General features: G+C 29.4%; 1 protein-coding gene across 1 annotated transcript in view; it reads left to right on the top strand.

Moving 5' to 3' along the window:
- Tmem131 (Transmembrane protein 131) overlaps window positions 1-14,941 on the top strand; it is a gene marked incomplete at its 5' end in the record, with an annotated part of 83,144 nt that overhangs the window by 34,174 nt on the left and 34,029 nt on the right. Inside the window, 5 exon segments of the mRNA XM_067049771.1 lie at window positions 4,919-5,282; window positions 9,212-9,427; window positions 9,574-9,713; window positions 11,623-11,807; window positions 11,905-12,212. Of these exon segments, the coding sequence (XP_066905872.1) occupies window positions 4,919-5,282; window positions 9,212-9,427; window positions 9,574-9,713; window positions 11,623-11,807; window positions 11,905-12,212 (1,213 nt within the window).

Here is a 14,941-nt window from a genome sequence, read left to right as displayed (position 1 = left end):
CTGGTTGGCCTTACGTGGTAATGGATGAAACTACTTAGGGGATTAGTCCAGTCTCAGCTTATTTATGCTTTGTAAAAATTTGTGGAGTCTGAAGCTTATTATGTGGTATCAGAAAATGTTCTAGGTATTGAGTAAAATTATTATTTAAACCATGGGTAGTGTCGTGTGTGGCTTTATGAAATTTTATTTAAAGTGGAACCTCAGTATAGAAAACCTCCATATAAACGAATTTCTCTGTTTTAAAAATATTTTTAAATGTCCTTTAAATAGCCATATTATTCAATCAAAAATTAACCTCTATAAAACAAATAGAAAGCGTAAACTAATAATATAACTAACTTAAGACCCTCTCATGGAAAAATAATATACTTTTGTGCGATGAATTTATGCAGAAGTAATATTTATGTTGTGAAAGGGGTCTCTAAATAATGAATCATCAGCAGCCAGCTTTAGTATACCAGGTAGACGTGTTTCAACATGAATCATTGCAAGTCTTCTCCAGCACTTTTCCCACTTCTTCTTTGTTGTGTTTATTTCTCAGTTTTGTATATTTCTGCAATATAAGATAATGTTTTCTTTAAAAATTAAAGGGATCATTTTTCTTTACGGCTTACTTTCCAATATGTAAATTTATATATATAGTATGGAACCTTGGTATAACAAACTTACATATAACAAATTTCTTGAAAGTCACTTGAATTGAGCTAGTCATACAATCAAAAATTAATCTCTTTTGATGAATAGCGTATTTAAATAGACCTCCATATAATGAATTTTAAATTCTTTGAGGAAAAAAAATTATCCTGTTGCAAGAAATTTTCACAACAGTCACCTCTGTACTGAGAAAAGTATGCAGTGAATTTCATATAATCCTCCTTAGTATACTGGATGCACATTTCTCAACATGAATCATTGCAAGCATTTTCCAGTGCTCCTATCACTCCTTCATTGATTTTACAGTTTCTTCTATTTTAATATAACATTTTGATTAGGTTATAGTAGAAGAAATGTGGCGCCTGCTTTTGCTCAGCCAACATCTGTCTGATTATTTCTTAATTACTACAATTGTTTCATTATTATCAAAATGTATCTTTGATGATTTGTCATTTTCGAGTTAGTTCTGTTACCACAAGTATATAAATATGTTAATTACCTATTAAAAAAATAGTGGGAAACATTTGTAAATGTAAAGGTAAGTCAATATATCTACCGATAGTGAATGATAAGCTGGTTATCCCCCCTCATAGCCATCTCCAGTGCCCACTGTTTATATTTTATATACTATCTTTTTTACAATCACATTCTTTAATGACTATGTATTTTGCTTGTAAAAATGCAACCTATAGAGATTATAAATCAAAATTAGCATGTTTATCCCTTAAGATGATATATCATGGTCATTGGTGCGAACTCACTGAGAGTGATATTTTTTTAAAACAGAAAAAAAAATCACTCTGTCCTCCCTATGCTTTCTCATAGCTAAGACCACCTTGCCCTAAAGGAAAAACTCCAACCACCACTTCTCGGAATACAATGGAAGAGAATATAGCAGAAATTTTATTAGAAATGATAAAAAATTAAAGAGGTCAAAATCACCCTTGGAAATCAAGGGGATATCGCTTTTAAAAATGGTGAACAGCAAAAAATAAAAATGGAAGAATAGGCAGTAAAGCAAGAAAAATTAATTGAAGAGATTTTAAAGGTTCATCCGTCGAGCAATGCCTGACAAAGTGATTAGGCTGGGGAAAGTTAAAAGGAATTTCTCAAGACATCTTGGCTGGGGCAGTGAAAAGAGAGTCTACATTGGTGAAGAAATGGCCCTAGGAAACTGACACCTCTATTAGTTGGTGATGCAGAAGAAGGCTGTTGGCAAAGTGAAGTTCATTGGTTAACCGTAGGTTTACATGCACTCGACTCCCGGAAAATTACACCGTCTTGAAACAATTTTAGTAAAATACTTACTTGCTCATTCACATTTGGCAAAGGAGGTCGGTATTTCCACAAGTGGTTAACTTCCTAGAGTCCTAACCTCAGTTACATTAGACATGTTTGAGATTAGCTGTTGCAGTTAACTGATGCTGACAGAATCAACAATATGGCAACAACTGGTAGAGGATATCCAGCGTTTGAATTTGTTCAGGAGATTGTATGTTGCAATTGTTGTGTCAACGGGAGGGAGATACTTAAATGTACCAATAATTTAAAAATTAATATTTCAGAATTATATGATAAAAAAATGATAATTTTCTTTTCTTTTTTAATTTCCTTACTTTATTTTGGTCACTTATTAATACTTTGACCTCAGTCAACGATACATTGTCGTCAAACCGTGATTGCTTGGGAGCACACATGACGATAATGTGTCATCAAGAGAGGGATTTTTACACTCATTTACTTATGTATTTTTTTATTGTACTCACTTATAATAACATATTTTATGTGTTCAAAAGGTTGTTTTTTTTACATTGTTTTGGATTGTTTCCTGTTGTGTAAATTTTATATAAAAAATGTGGTGATATACACTAAGATTCTTGAGTCCTTATTCAGTAATTCAATTTAAAAAACCCGGAAAACATTTGTGTATCACCTGATTACATACATAGATTCAGTGGCTTACGGGAGTGATGACTATGTGTTTTCATGATTATAAAACAGGTATTTAAACTTTATTTGGCTAAATATTACATTTTATGCATTATATAATGCTTATTTAAACTAAAAGGAAAGAAAATATTTAAACAAATCGTTGTTTAAAATGGTAAGATCCAGTTTCAATAGGGAAAAAATTGGCTATAGATTCCTATTCCAGAAAAAATTATGGACAAATTAAATTTTCTTTTTGCCCTGTATACTTAATTATAACTACCTTGTTCACTCAGTGATAACTAATGCCTTTGCTGTGAGTGTAGATGAGATTAGTGTGTGCTTGCAGGTATGAAAACTCAATAACCAACAATTATTTATTTCATTATTTTTAAATGTTTTTAGTTTCTTCCATTAATATTTTATTTATTTGGCTTAAACATTTAACCACCTTTATAATAGAAATCGATGAAGTCTCTCTGGATCAATACATCTAAAAGAGGAATTAAAACTCAGCTAGTAAAAAAAGGAAAAAGATTTCATAAAATGAAGAATATAAAATTGTGTTAAAAAATCATTATAGCCCTCTTGGAAACATCCCTGAATCAATGGATGAAGATGTTCCTATAAATATGCTAGGTTAGTTCAAACATATAAAGTATGCCATTGTGTAGTTACTTGGGGCACCTTTAAAAATAAAAGAGGCATTACACAGTGCTATGATTACTAATCTCTCTTTTTTTTCTGGAATAAAAAGTTACAGAATACCTGAATGTGTAAAATGTGCTGGTGAGTATGCTTCTAAAGACTTACCTGCCCCCTCCCCTACAAGCTTAAGTTATTTTTGCTAATTGCAGCAGTAATCATAAGACAAATAATTGAGAATGGTGTAAATACAGGTTACTACTTTTAATTTAAATTATTTTATTAAAAACTTTCTAAGTTCTACAGAAAAACTAAAGCATATACCTGTTAATTTTTCTAAAACAACTGTCATAGCTTAATTTATATATAGTTTAAGGAGAAAGATCCTAACAAAAATTGTAATTCATCTTGGGCTTCTGATTCCATTACAAATGAACTAGTAAAACTTTCTTGCTTTGTTATCAAACATAACACTGACTTATCAGTAATTACTGAGACCTATCTCAAAGCTGAAAATAATTTAAAGACCCGGGTTTCTCTCATTCTGATAAAGGGGAAGTAATTATCACTCTAATAATTACCTATAAAATTCTACAATCTTCAATGACTATCTAATTTTAAGTCTCTTATTGTTGTTGAAGCTTTAGTCACCATCAATAACATCAAAGTTTTAGTTGTCCTGGCTTACCTGTCCTCTAAAAATTCAAATAAAATTCATTTTTCTGATTTTCAAAAATTATTTAATATGAACAAATCTATTATTGTTATTGTTGACATAAACTTTCAACATATATTATGGAATTGTCCAACAAACAATAGAATAGGTATTGATTTCTAAGATTTATCATTGAAATCTTACGCTTTTTCATATAATCGGTGAGGGAGGAATAAAAAGTAACGACTTGGAATTTAATTTTGTACATGTTGATAGAATATAAATCCTGAAATATTTTATATGCTAAAATATTAATAAATCCCACCATCTTTACCAATGAAGATACTGATAAATCAGGTACTAATTTCCAAAATTATATAATTGATGCTGCACATAGATTTACCTCGAAGTTTAACATTACAACTGATCAACTTGCCACATCACAGTTATAACTTATAAATAGATAAAAATTGTATTAAAAAATAAGATTAAGCGATATTTTCAAAAACATAAACAACTATAGATGAAAAAATTACTTAATAAACATGTTAAAGTTGTTTCTTCAGCTATTAAATTCTACAAAAACGCAATGTAGAACAAAAAGCTATCGATGTTGAAACCGGAAAATGGCTCACTCTATAAATTAATTTGAAATGAGGGAAACGTACATATCAATAAAATAGTAAATTATTCCTACGATAATTTACTATTGTTTAGTTAAGAAATACAAGACTGAAAAATGTGACACTAACATATTAGTGACTCAAGTTTGTTTTATTATACATTATGTCTGGAGAGTGTGTTTTTTTTTTTTGTAATCTTTATTTAATTTGGTATAAAAAAACTTTTCAGTTGTAAAATAAACTGCTTTAATTAAGTACTAGTATTTTAATTAAATTATATATTTGTAAATAAAAAAAAAAAAAAAAAAAAATAGCTGACTTCTTTCTGACTGGACTATGTATGTATTCTCAAGAATTAAGTAAATGTATATCTTGGTTTTTGAAGTATAAATAATTTTTTATTTATTTCTAGGTGTTCATAAATGGCTAGATACTTTAGAATTGCCTATTTACACTAGAGAATGGGATATAAGTTTGCTTGTTACTCATTATGAAAATTATTTGAAAATGTCATCAGAATTAGTGAAGTTAGTGTTGTGGTTAGATACTACCGAAGTCAGAAATTTAAGCTTCAAAGCACTAATAAAACCTTCATGGCCATCATTATCATCTGTTCCCTCCAAAGTTATTGAATTTCCATTAACACAAGTTGGAAATATGTCGTACAAGGATCTTATGATATTAAACCCTTCATCAAAACAGCCTCTGGTAGTGCAGCTTGTACTAGAACCAAGTTATCCTTTATCTGCTGGTCTTATAAATGATTTTCCATCCAGGTATTGTTTTTGATTTTTCTAATATAATTAATTTTAAGTTGTTTTGCCCTATTTTTTAATTTTTTTTTTTTTTTTTTGTTAGTTTTAATGAGTTTTTTTCTTTTTGAAATACTATTTTTAGGTAATGAAAAAGGATTAGTTTTCAGGTTGTCAGCTAGAACTAATTAATTCTTAGCCTATCTTTTTAAATATTATAGGTATTTGAACAAGGTGTAGTATTATCTTTGTGATTTAATAGTAGCCGCTCGTCTTTATTAACCTGGGAATCATGGTTTTGATTCCACTGCAATTTCTTTTTCAATGGTTCTAAGGATTTTAAGGAAGGTAGATCTGGTTAAATGTCTACTCTTACTGATGAGAATCTATAGTCCAATATGTTGTTTGGTCTCCCAAACAATTTACCTCCACTTCTCTCTACCGAAAGCTTTTCATCTCCAGTTAATCACTCCAATTTTCCTGAGTTCTTCCTCCAGGCCCTTTTCCCAGCTTTTCCTTGGGCACTCCTCTTCCTCTTTCCTGGAAAGGGTTCTTGTTTGTTACCCTTTTTGTGATTCATTCGTTGGGCAACCTTTCGACATGACCAAGCCACAGGACTATCTTGATTGGAGGAAGCTGATGAAGGATACCTAGACTTCACTGTTATGGTGCCATAATAACAGTAATTGTTAGAAAATAAGTGCATGAGTTGATATAGTTGAATACAATTTATTTTATTTATATATTTTTTTTATTTTTATTATTTTATTTTTTTATTATGAATATTTAATAAAGCAGTAGAGAAATAGAGTTAATTGTAGCTATGAGTAAGTTGTTAAGTTAATTTTAATATGATAGTTCTTCATCAAAATGAATTTTAGTTTTTTTATTTCAGTGATAATCACTCATGCTCAAGACACATAAAAGCACTTATATACTTATCTCATTTGCTTAAGTTAATACCATTGATGGGATCAGGTGCAAATTGAACACATTCAGAGCCCATTCCTGCCAATCTATCCGTCTTTTCTTTACCTAGTTTTCCTGATGGACTAGGTACTGACTCAACTCAAACTCTTTTGCTAAGGGAGAAGGTTTAAAAGTTTCTTTACAATCCTCACTTTTGATCAAGTAATGATGTTACTTTTGCATAACCACTCAGTATCCTAAACAGTCCCTGGGTATTGGTTGTAATTGGTTGATTTATTAAATATAAACAGAAAATGCTTGTACTTGTAATTCAATTTTTTAACAATAAAGTAACAAGCCTAAAAACTAACATACAATTTGTTTTAATGTTATATTAATTTAGTATTACATGTTTACATGGAAACATTTGTAATAGTCCTTATGTTCCTTACTTGAAAAATCAAAGGAGTAAATTTTTATGATTAACTTTCCTGATTTGAATCATTCCTTGTACTTGCTAATATATTATATATTGGATTCAATTTTTTTTACTTTGGCTATGATATAATCCTTCATTTTCACATTATTTTGCTCTTTTTACCCATACCCAGAAAGTCATGCTTTTATTAGTCCATTTCCTTCACCATTTCTATATCTTTATTGGTTAGAGTTTTGTTGTTCTATATCCCCATTATGATGTCCATTTTTATACTAATTCATACCTGTTGTTATCTATATTTTCTTAGCCTTATTAAACTTTTCTAATTCGATGTTCCCAATAATATTTTTTTTCCACCTCAGTTTAAAAAAATATATATTTAACTTGGAGATAACTGGTTTTTCTTTTACATCCCAGAGGAAATGGAGATAGCCGTAGCATAAGCTGAGGTTGATACAATTAAGACTGGGACTTGATTATTCTTGCTATTGATATGAGAAGTGGGGGTGGGATTGTGAGCAAGCATCTGTTCCACATTTGAGACATAGAATTCTTATGTTTATTGAATCTTTAAGCTATAAATGATATAATGAAAGTCCTAAATATCGTTTTTGTTGCTGATTTAGTTTTATTTCCCTGTAAAAATTATTTTGGCTGTTAGATGTTTCATACAGAATCATTGTTTGGCACAGCCTATCTCTTAGTTAAATGTTATACAAGGTCTGAATTTATTAACTAGTCACCTAGAAAAATGCATGTATTTTGCAGATTTATTACAGAGTTTGTCATAATCCTACATTTAGATATTGATGCTATTTAAATTAGCAATTATAAAACATTTAAATATTTTTTATTTAAATAACTGAAGGTAGTATTTTGACTCCGTACTAGATTCGAGTGCAGATTTGTGTTTTATTTTTATAGGAGGGGGCAAAGTAATATTTATTATTGTATCAAACAAGGTTGGGTTTTTTTCATAGATGCTGTTCATATGTAATCTGCTCTTTAAAAGGAGTTTTTATTGATCTAGTTTCATTTTTATTTCTTCAAATTATTACAATTTTACTAAATTATCCTATTATTAATCTTAACTGTCTCAAATCTATAGAATTATATGTGAAATGAAACGAAAAATCTTTCTTTAGTTTGGGAAACTTTGTCGTTTATTGGTTTAGAATAACAATAACTAAGTTTATCAAAATTAAATAAAACAATTATAATCATATAAGTGAAATTAGAAAATGAGATGTAAAAATAAAAATAAAAAGAAGTACATATTTCTCCCAGCTAATATTGATATTTATTATGTAGAAGTATACAAAAGATTGATAGTCAAGGAAATGGATATGCAATTAATGTTTAAATGAAGTTAAGGATGAAACTTAATGAATGATTATAGATAATTCCAAAATGAGCTCAGATGATAAATGATTTTTTGAATCTGTTTATGATATTAGTAAAAGAAGAATATTCATTGACACTATTCTTATTAATTCTTTAAAGTTCATTATTTAAGGGAGTGTTACCTTTCTCTTTTATGTAAGAAGTAAGGAGCCTTCATTTTATTTCATATATATTTGCATGTGTATTTGTGTCATCCTTAAAATCTGTTATTTTATTACTGAACAGAAAGCATTTGGGTCTCAATACTGAAATCCTATGAAAGGACTCAGCAATAGTGTCCTATCTTTGATACCATGATCTTTTTCTACTTTGTCCTTGTCCTGTAAAGCCTATATTATTTGCTCTTAAAGTAATACTTTAGACCTAATGAGCACCTAAAAGCTTCATCCAACAGGTCTGTGTAAGTCCTGTTGATTTCCAAGGATTGGGGATTATTACAATCATTGGGAGGTAATTATACTATGTTTAGTGCCTGATTCCTCAAGGAAATCAATAAAATTATATTTTTATATACATCTGCTGCTATTGAGTCTTGGCTAAAGCAAATCCCACCTGTCCTGTATGTTTATCTAGCTGACTTTTGGCTTATTTTGGTGATCTCCACTACTGCTGTTGGTCATGTGTTTGTTAATACTCCCTGAAGTATGTCTCAGGTAGATGGTAGTTTCTGTTAACAGGGATAGGAGGATCCAAAATACCTGAAACAATGTGTTGGGTAATTCTTATCATAATTATCCTCCTTTTTTTTTTTTTTTTTTAAATTGAGTTATAGATATGATAATTGCAAATGAAGAAATACTTATAATGATTTCCTTTATAACTATTTGAGGTATACCTTTCTATTGTCTATAAATTTTTTTTTAGTTCTTCTATTTTGCCTCGCATGTAATGCTTCCTTCTTGTTTGTTTTGACAATTCATCCATCATAAAAGAAAGTCATTGTTTTATTGTTTTATTTATTTATTTCTTTATTTATTTTTATGCTTTAGAAATGATGAATTAATTTTAAAATATTCTCAGAAAAAGCTCATAGAATGTAATATTGAATTAATTTTATTCGAATATAGCTGTTTGCTATTCATATATTTGATTAAACTTCAAGCAGAAGATACATTTTATGGTTTAAATAGATTGTTTGATTTTTAATCTTCAAAAGTACTCTTTTTATACATTTTCATTTGAGTTTGATTTTATTTTTCAGATTGAGGCCTTTCAATACCACTTCATATGAACCTCTTATTGATCAGTCAGAAAATTCATTTTTTATTGTCTTAGATAAAGAGATCAAGCTACCTTTATCAGTAAAACCTCATAAAAAATCAGTTGCCTTTTTATTAGACCCTTCATCAAATATTCCAATCACATTAGCCTTCAAACCAGAACGACCTGAAATTAGTTCATCATTGTTAATGATTCGGTGAGCTTTTTCTTTTCTTTTTGTTTCTCTTTTTTATTTATTTCTCTTTTTTTTTTTTCTTTTTTTTTTTTCTTTTTTTTTTGCACTGAATGGTTTTGAATAATCTTTAACCTAAAACCTAAGTGTCTTGTGTATTTATGTTTCAGCAACAATCTGACAGTTCTGGAAGTAGTTAAATTAATGGGATCGGGTGCATATGCTCAATTTAAATTTGGAAATAGGCGGCCTGGTAGTGGTACTCCATTGATGTTTGAACTATCTGAGAAATATTTACAAATTTGTGAAAGTGAGTCAGTCTTTTGGAAAATTTTAATTGTATGTTTTGAATTATATTTTAGAAAATTCTTTTTAAGGGAAAGGAAGTTTGGTAATTATTGAATCAAATGTCTATAATTAAGCTTGGTCCATGTAATAATGATCCTCTATATTCATATTTTCACAGACAATTAGCTTTTTACCAGACAGTTTAATGTTCGGGTCATGGGAACTAAAGGATAATTATTGTCTCGATAAATCCGTTCATTGCCAATATAGATCTCAACCAAAACCAATATACTAACTAAAGAACAGGTAGGCATATTCTACTGGATATTGCAATGGTTATATAATTAAATATTTAGAATGTAGAATCACAATATTCATGGAATACATCATTAAAATGGTCTTGTTCAAGATCCAATTGAAAACAACTACTAGCGCTAGTCTGGCCAACTAATTTCAGTGTATATATTATATCAACTATTTCCTCAGCAGATATGAAATTCCTCGAGAATAAAGAGTTAGATACAGAATAAAAAATAATAATAACCCATTGGTGGAACATGACTTTCCCCTCCATTCCACCTCTTTGCCATCTGATGGAATATCCCGTCTCATAAGCAGGTATTGACTTTTCTATAACTTTGAAGCCTCTATAATCACCAAAATTATTGTTTTGGTTTGTCTTAACTATGTATTGAAAAAGGGAGTGAGGAGGGGGATAGAGAAATTTCTCTTGCTCTGACATCCTGATGAAGGAGAAATAAAAAAAACAAAAATGGAAAAAGAGGTATTTCCCTTTTATTCTGTTAAACATATGTTTTTTTGTAGATGTTTTCATCAATTTCCACTTGCTTTGTTCCTTTGAAAATGGAATTATCTCTAAACAGAGATAATTTCTAGTCATTGAAATTCTCCCACCACAACAACTAGTAATCAATTGAAGCACATGTGGCCGAATAACCTCATTCAAATAGCATGGAGTTGTGTTAGTTAATTGGTGTTGAATGAGCAGTAAAATGTCAGAAGGGTAGGAAAAGGCTAGGTAAGAGGATTGTATCAATGTCAAGCACAACCTTGTGGTATCTGGTTTTGGAGTGGCCTGGCAGAAGTAATTTGTTGTTAGTGTTTGGTGGAATTGGTATTAAAACTTTGGGTTCTCTAAACCATTTACTATTATTATTGACCAACTACTTTTGAGGAACTTGAGGATTGTTTTATGATACAATAAAATGACAGTTAGGATTGTACTGACTTAACTAATCTAATTAATTTTTGGTTAAAATCATAAATATTTCAGAAACACTTACTGCTTTCCTGATCAAATATTTTATTAAAGAACAAGCAGAAAAGAGAGAATCATTACAATCTTTTGAAATTGTAATGTTTACTTCAAAATCTAAGACTTTCTAGTAAAATAAAATCTCTTCCATTTCTAGTGGGTTAGCCTTCCATGGCTGATATATTCACAAGTCAGTTCATCCTCCAATAATATTTTATTTGAAGGTTCTTTAAAAATTTCAAGTAAGTATGGTTTGAAAAAAAAGATTAAATTATATCACAGTTAATTATATTGTATTTCAGTTAATTGATGTCTATAGTTGTCTTTTTCCTATCAGAGAAATTGTTTTTGCAAAGTTGGGTAATGCTGTTTAAAGACACCCTATTTTTTATGGAAATTTGGCTGAAGATTTCATTTGGCAACTATGAATTCTTCATGAACTCCTCTTAAAGACTTAGTAAATGAAGCATTAATTTTTTTTTACTTTGCTATCTGTCTTTGACTTCTGCAAGCGTGTCAAAGGGTTAAATCTTGTTTTATGTGAGCCATCCACCATGATTATTACATTTTTTAAATATAATCATCATTGTCTTAAGCTAACAATATAACTGTTTTTAAGTTGACCTCAAGCTTTCCATTGTCATTTTCTTTACAGGAGAAACTGATGAAAAAGATGTATTACCTAATTTAACGGTTAAAAGATCATTTGTAGCAAGAAATACTGGTGCTCTGCCTCTTACAATTATTGATTTTACAATTAGTGGCCATTCTTGTAGAGCATTTGGGTTTAGAGTCATTAATTGCCAGCCATTTATTTTACTTCCGAATTCATCAAGAAAGGTAAAAAAAAAAAAAAAAAAAATGTATTACAGTACCACTTTTAGGGTGTAGATTTGAAATGTATTAATATTTCTTAGTAAAATGTTTATTTTTTCAGATTGACATTGCCTTTACACCAGACTTTACCCTTTCTCGAATAACCCACACTTTAACTGTTTTAACTCTTGATGCAGCTGTAAATTATACATTAACTGCTACACTCCCACCTTATATGCTCTCATTATGCAGTAGTGTTATAAAACGTCCTAGCTGGGAACCTTTAGTGTATTATTCTTCAGTATCGTTTATGTTATTTCTTCTTATATGTGTCTTGGCAGCATCTTTTTTTGAATCTAATAGGATATTGAGGAATACCATCATTACTTTATCTAGAGAAAGCAATGTCCAGCCTGTTTTGGATTTAAGGTAAATAGTGTTATGTATTTAAACTATTGTGTAGTTTATTTTATAACTATTGTGTATCATAATAGATTTTCTGAGTTTAAAATAATTTTTTGGGATAAGTGCAATCATATCTTATAAGTTATTTGTTAAATGTAATTTACTCTCAGTACTATCAATTCACTAAAAATTGCCCTATGATGGATTAGAAGCAATATATACTATGTCATAGTATAATTTTTTTCCTAGGTTAGGTGCAGCTTTTTTCCTATTGGTAATAAGTTAATGTTGTTAATGCCATCAGACTTTTATATGAGAGAAGAATGGGGAAATTTATTAGGATTATGAACCTAAAGTGAATGAGCAGAACTTATTTAAAATTCTGTTAGGTTAAGGCAGCGTATTCACTTGAGCAGATGCACCAAATGAGCATGCAGGATGAAGGTGAGGGGACGAACAACCCTGCACCACAAGAACATTGAACTACTTTGACTTCCTCCGAATAGGAAGCCCAGTCTGTTTTGGGTATTATGCTCATCAGACCAGGGCCTAAATATTGATTCTACTTCGAATGATGAATCAGAAATTGGCAATCACCAGTTTTTTACATGTATTTATTTCCCTCATTGAAAAAAAATAAAACAGAAAGTGGCAGTTGCAAATAAAACTGTATAAAGAGAGATGAAGTTGTGTGCTTTGCTCTTAAAAACAATTCAAAATGAAAAAGGCGAAAATGATAGGAGAATGTCACTGGGGGATTTTCATTTTATATTGAATAGTATTAGGAGGATATCTAAAACACAAGACACGTTTTAAATGTTGTTGTTGTTGTTCGCTTAATTTTCATTACAATTGCCTTAAGTTAAAAAAATTTAGAGATAAAAACACAATGGTTGCTCCATGTATATGTACTTTTATACATGGATTAACCATCGTGTTTTTATCTCTAAAGTTTTTTACCTGAAGGCAATTATAAATTCATTAAACAGGTAAAGATTAAAATGCAATCAGAACATAATATATAGGTGATATGTATACTAATATATAGGTGATGTGTATACTAATATTTTGTGAAGTTAAATTTATTAGACCAATTTCAAATGATTTTTTTTAAAATTCACTTATTTTTTTACCACCTTCAATTTCTAATGTATGAGGGTCCTATTTCACACACTCAGACGAGTACAAAACGAAAATGCTATCAATTTTAAGATTCCATATCGATTTATTTTTACTTCTTTTATTCCTAAAACATAGGGGCCAATTTTTGGGTTTTCGGATATGCAGAATATGAAAATGCTATCGATTTTAACATCGCGTATCGATTTATTTTAACTTTCTTTATTTCTAACATATTACGGTCCCTTTTACGTTCTGAGAAATGAAGAATATGAAAAAGATATCGATTTTAAAATCTCGTATCGATTTATTTTAACTTTTCCGATTTCTAACATGTAAGGGTCCCTTTATATGTTATGAGATATGCAGAATATGAAAATGCTATTGATTTTAAGATTGCCTATCGATTTATTTGAACTTTCTTAATTTCAAACATGTTAGAGTCCCTTTATGTTTTTAGATACGTAGAATATGAAAATACTATCGATTTATTTTAACTTTTCCGATTTCTAACATGTTAGGGCCTCTTTACCCTAACATGTTAAAAATCAGAAAAATTATAGTATTAAACTATTATATTATTATAGTATTAGTATTAGTAAAATTATAGTATTTTCGTATTCTACATATCCCAAAACATAAAAATGGACCCTTAAATGTTAGAAATCAGAAAAGTTAAATAAATCGATAGTATTTTCATATTCTACATATCTCAAAACATAAAGGGACCCTGACATGTTTGAAATCATGAAAGTTCAAATAAATCGATAGGCAATCTTAAAATCGACAGCATTTTCATATTCAGCATATCTCATAACATATAAAGGGACCCTTACATGTTTGAAATCAAGAAAGTTAAAATAAATCTATACGCGATCTTAAAATCGATAGCATTTTCATATTCTGCATATCTGAAAACATGTTAAGGGACCCTAAATGTCTTAGAAATCAGAAAAGTAAAAATTAATCGATACACGATACTAAAATCGATATTACTTTTATATTCTACATATCTCAAAACATATAAAGTGACCCTGACATGTTCGGGATCAAGAAAGTTATAATAAATCGAAACGCGATAATTAAATTTATACTCGATCATAAATTCAATAGCATTTTCATTTTTGGCATATATTGAAACATATAAAGAGACCCTAGACAAACAAATACATGTTAGAAATCAGAAAAGTTCATATAAATCGATAAGCGATCACAAAATCGATATCATTTTCATATTCAGCATTACTCAAAACCTATAAAGGTACCCTAAATGTTAGAAATCGGAAAAGTTAAAATAAATCGATACGAGATTTTAAAATCTATTTCTTTTTCATATTCTTCATTTCTCAGAACGTATAAAGGGATCGTAATATGTTAGAAATCAAGAAAGTTAAAATAAATCGATGCGCGATGTTAAAATCGATAGCATTTTCATATTCTGCATATCCGAAAACCTAAAAATTGGCCCCTATGTGTTAGAAATAAAAAGAAGTAAAAATAAATCAATATGCGATACTAAAATCGATAGTAGGGTGTTTTTTTAAGCCCGATAGAACTTGAAATTGTAAAAAATAACACAAAAAATTAAATTGTAATCAAAATTTTTTTTTTATTCGAAAGATCAATACGTGACA

This window comes from Halyomorpha halys, unplaced genomic scaffold, assembly GCF_000696795.3.
Source record: "Halyomorpha halys isolate HHAL.00 unplaced genomic scaffold, Hhal_1.1 Scaffold1312.1, whole genome shotgun sequence".
Classification (NCBI taxonomy): Eukaryota; Metazoa; Arthropoda; class Insecta; order Hemiptera; family Pentatomidae; genus Halyomorpha; species Halyomorpha halys.
The sequence above is the reverse complement of the archived record's forward strand: the minus strand, read 5'-3'. Positions and strand labels throughout refer to the sequence as shown.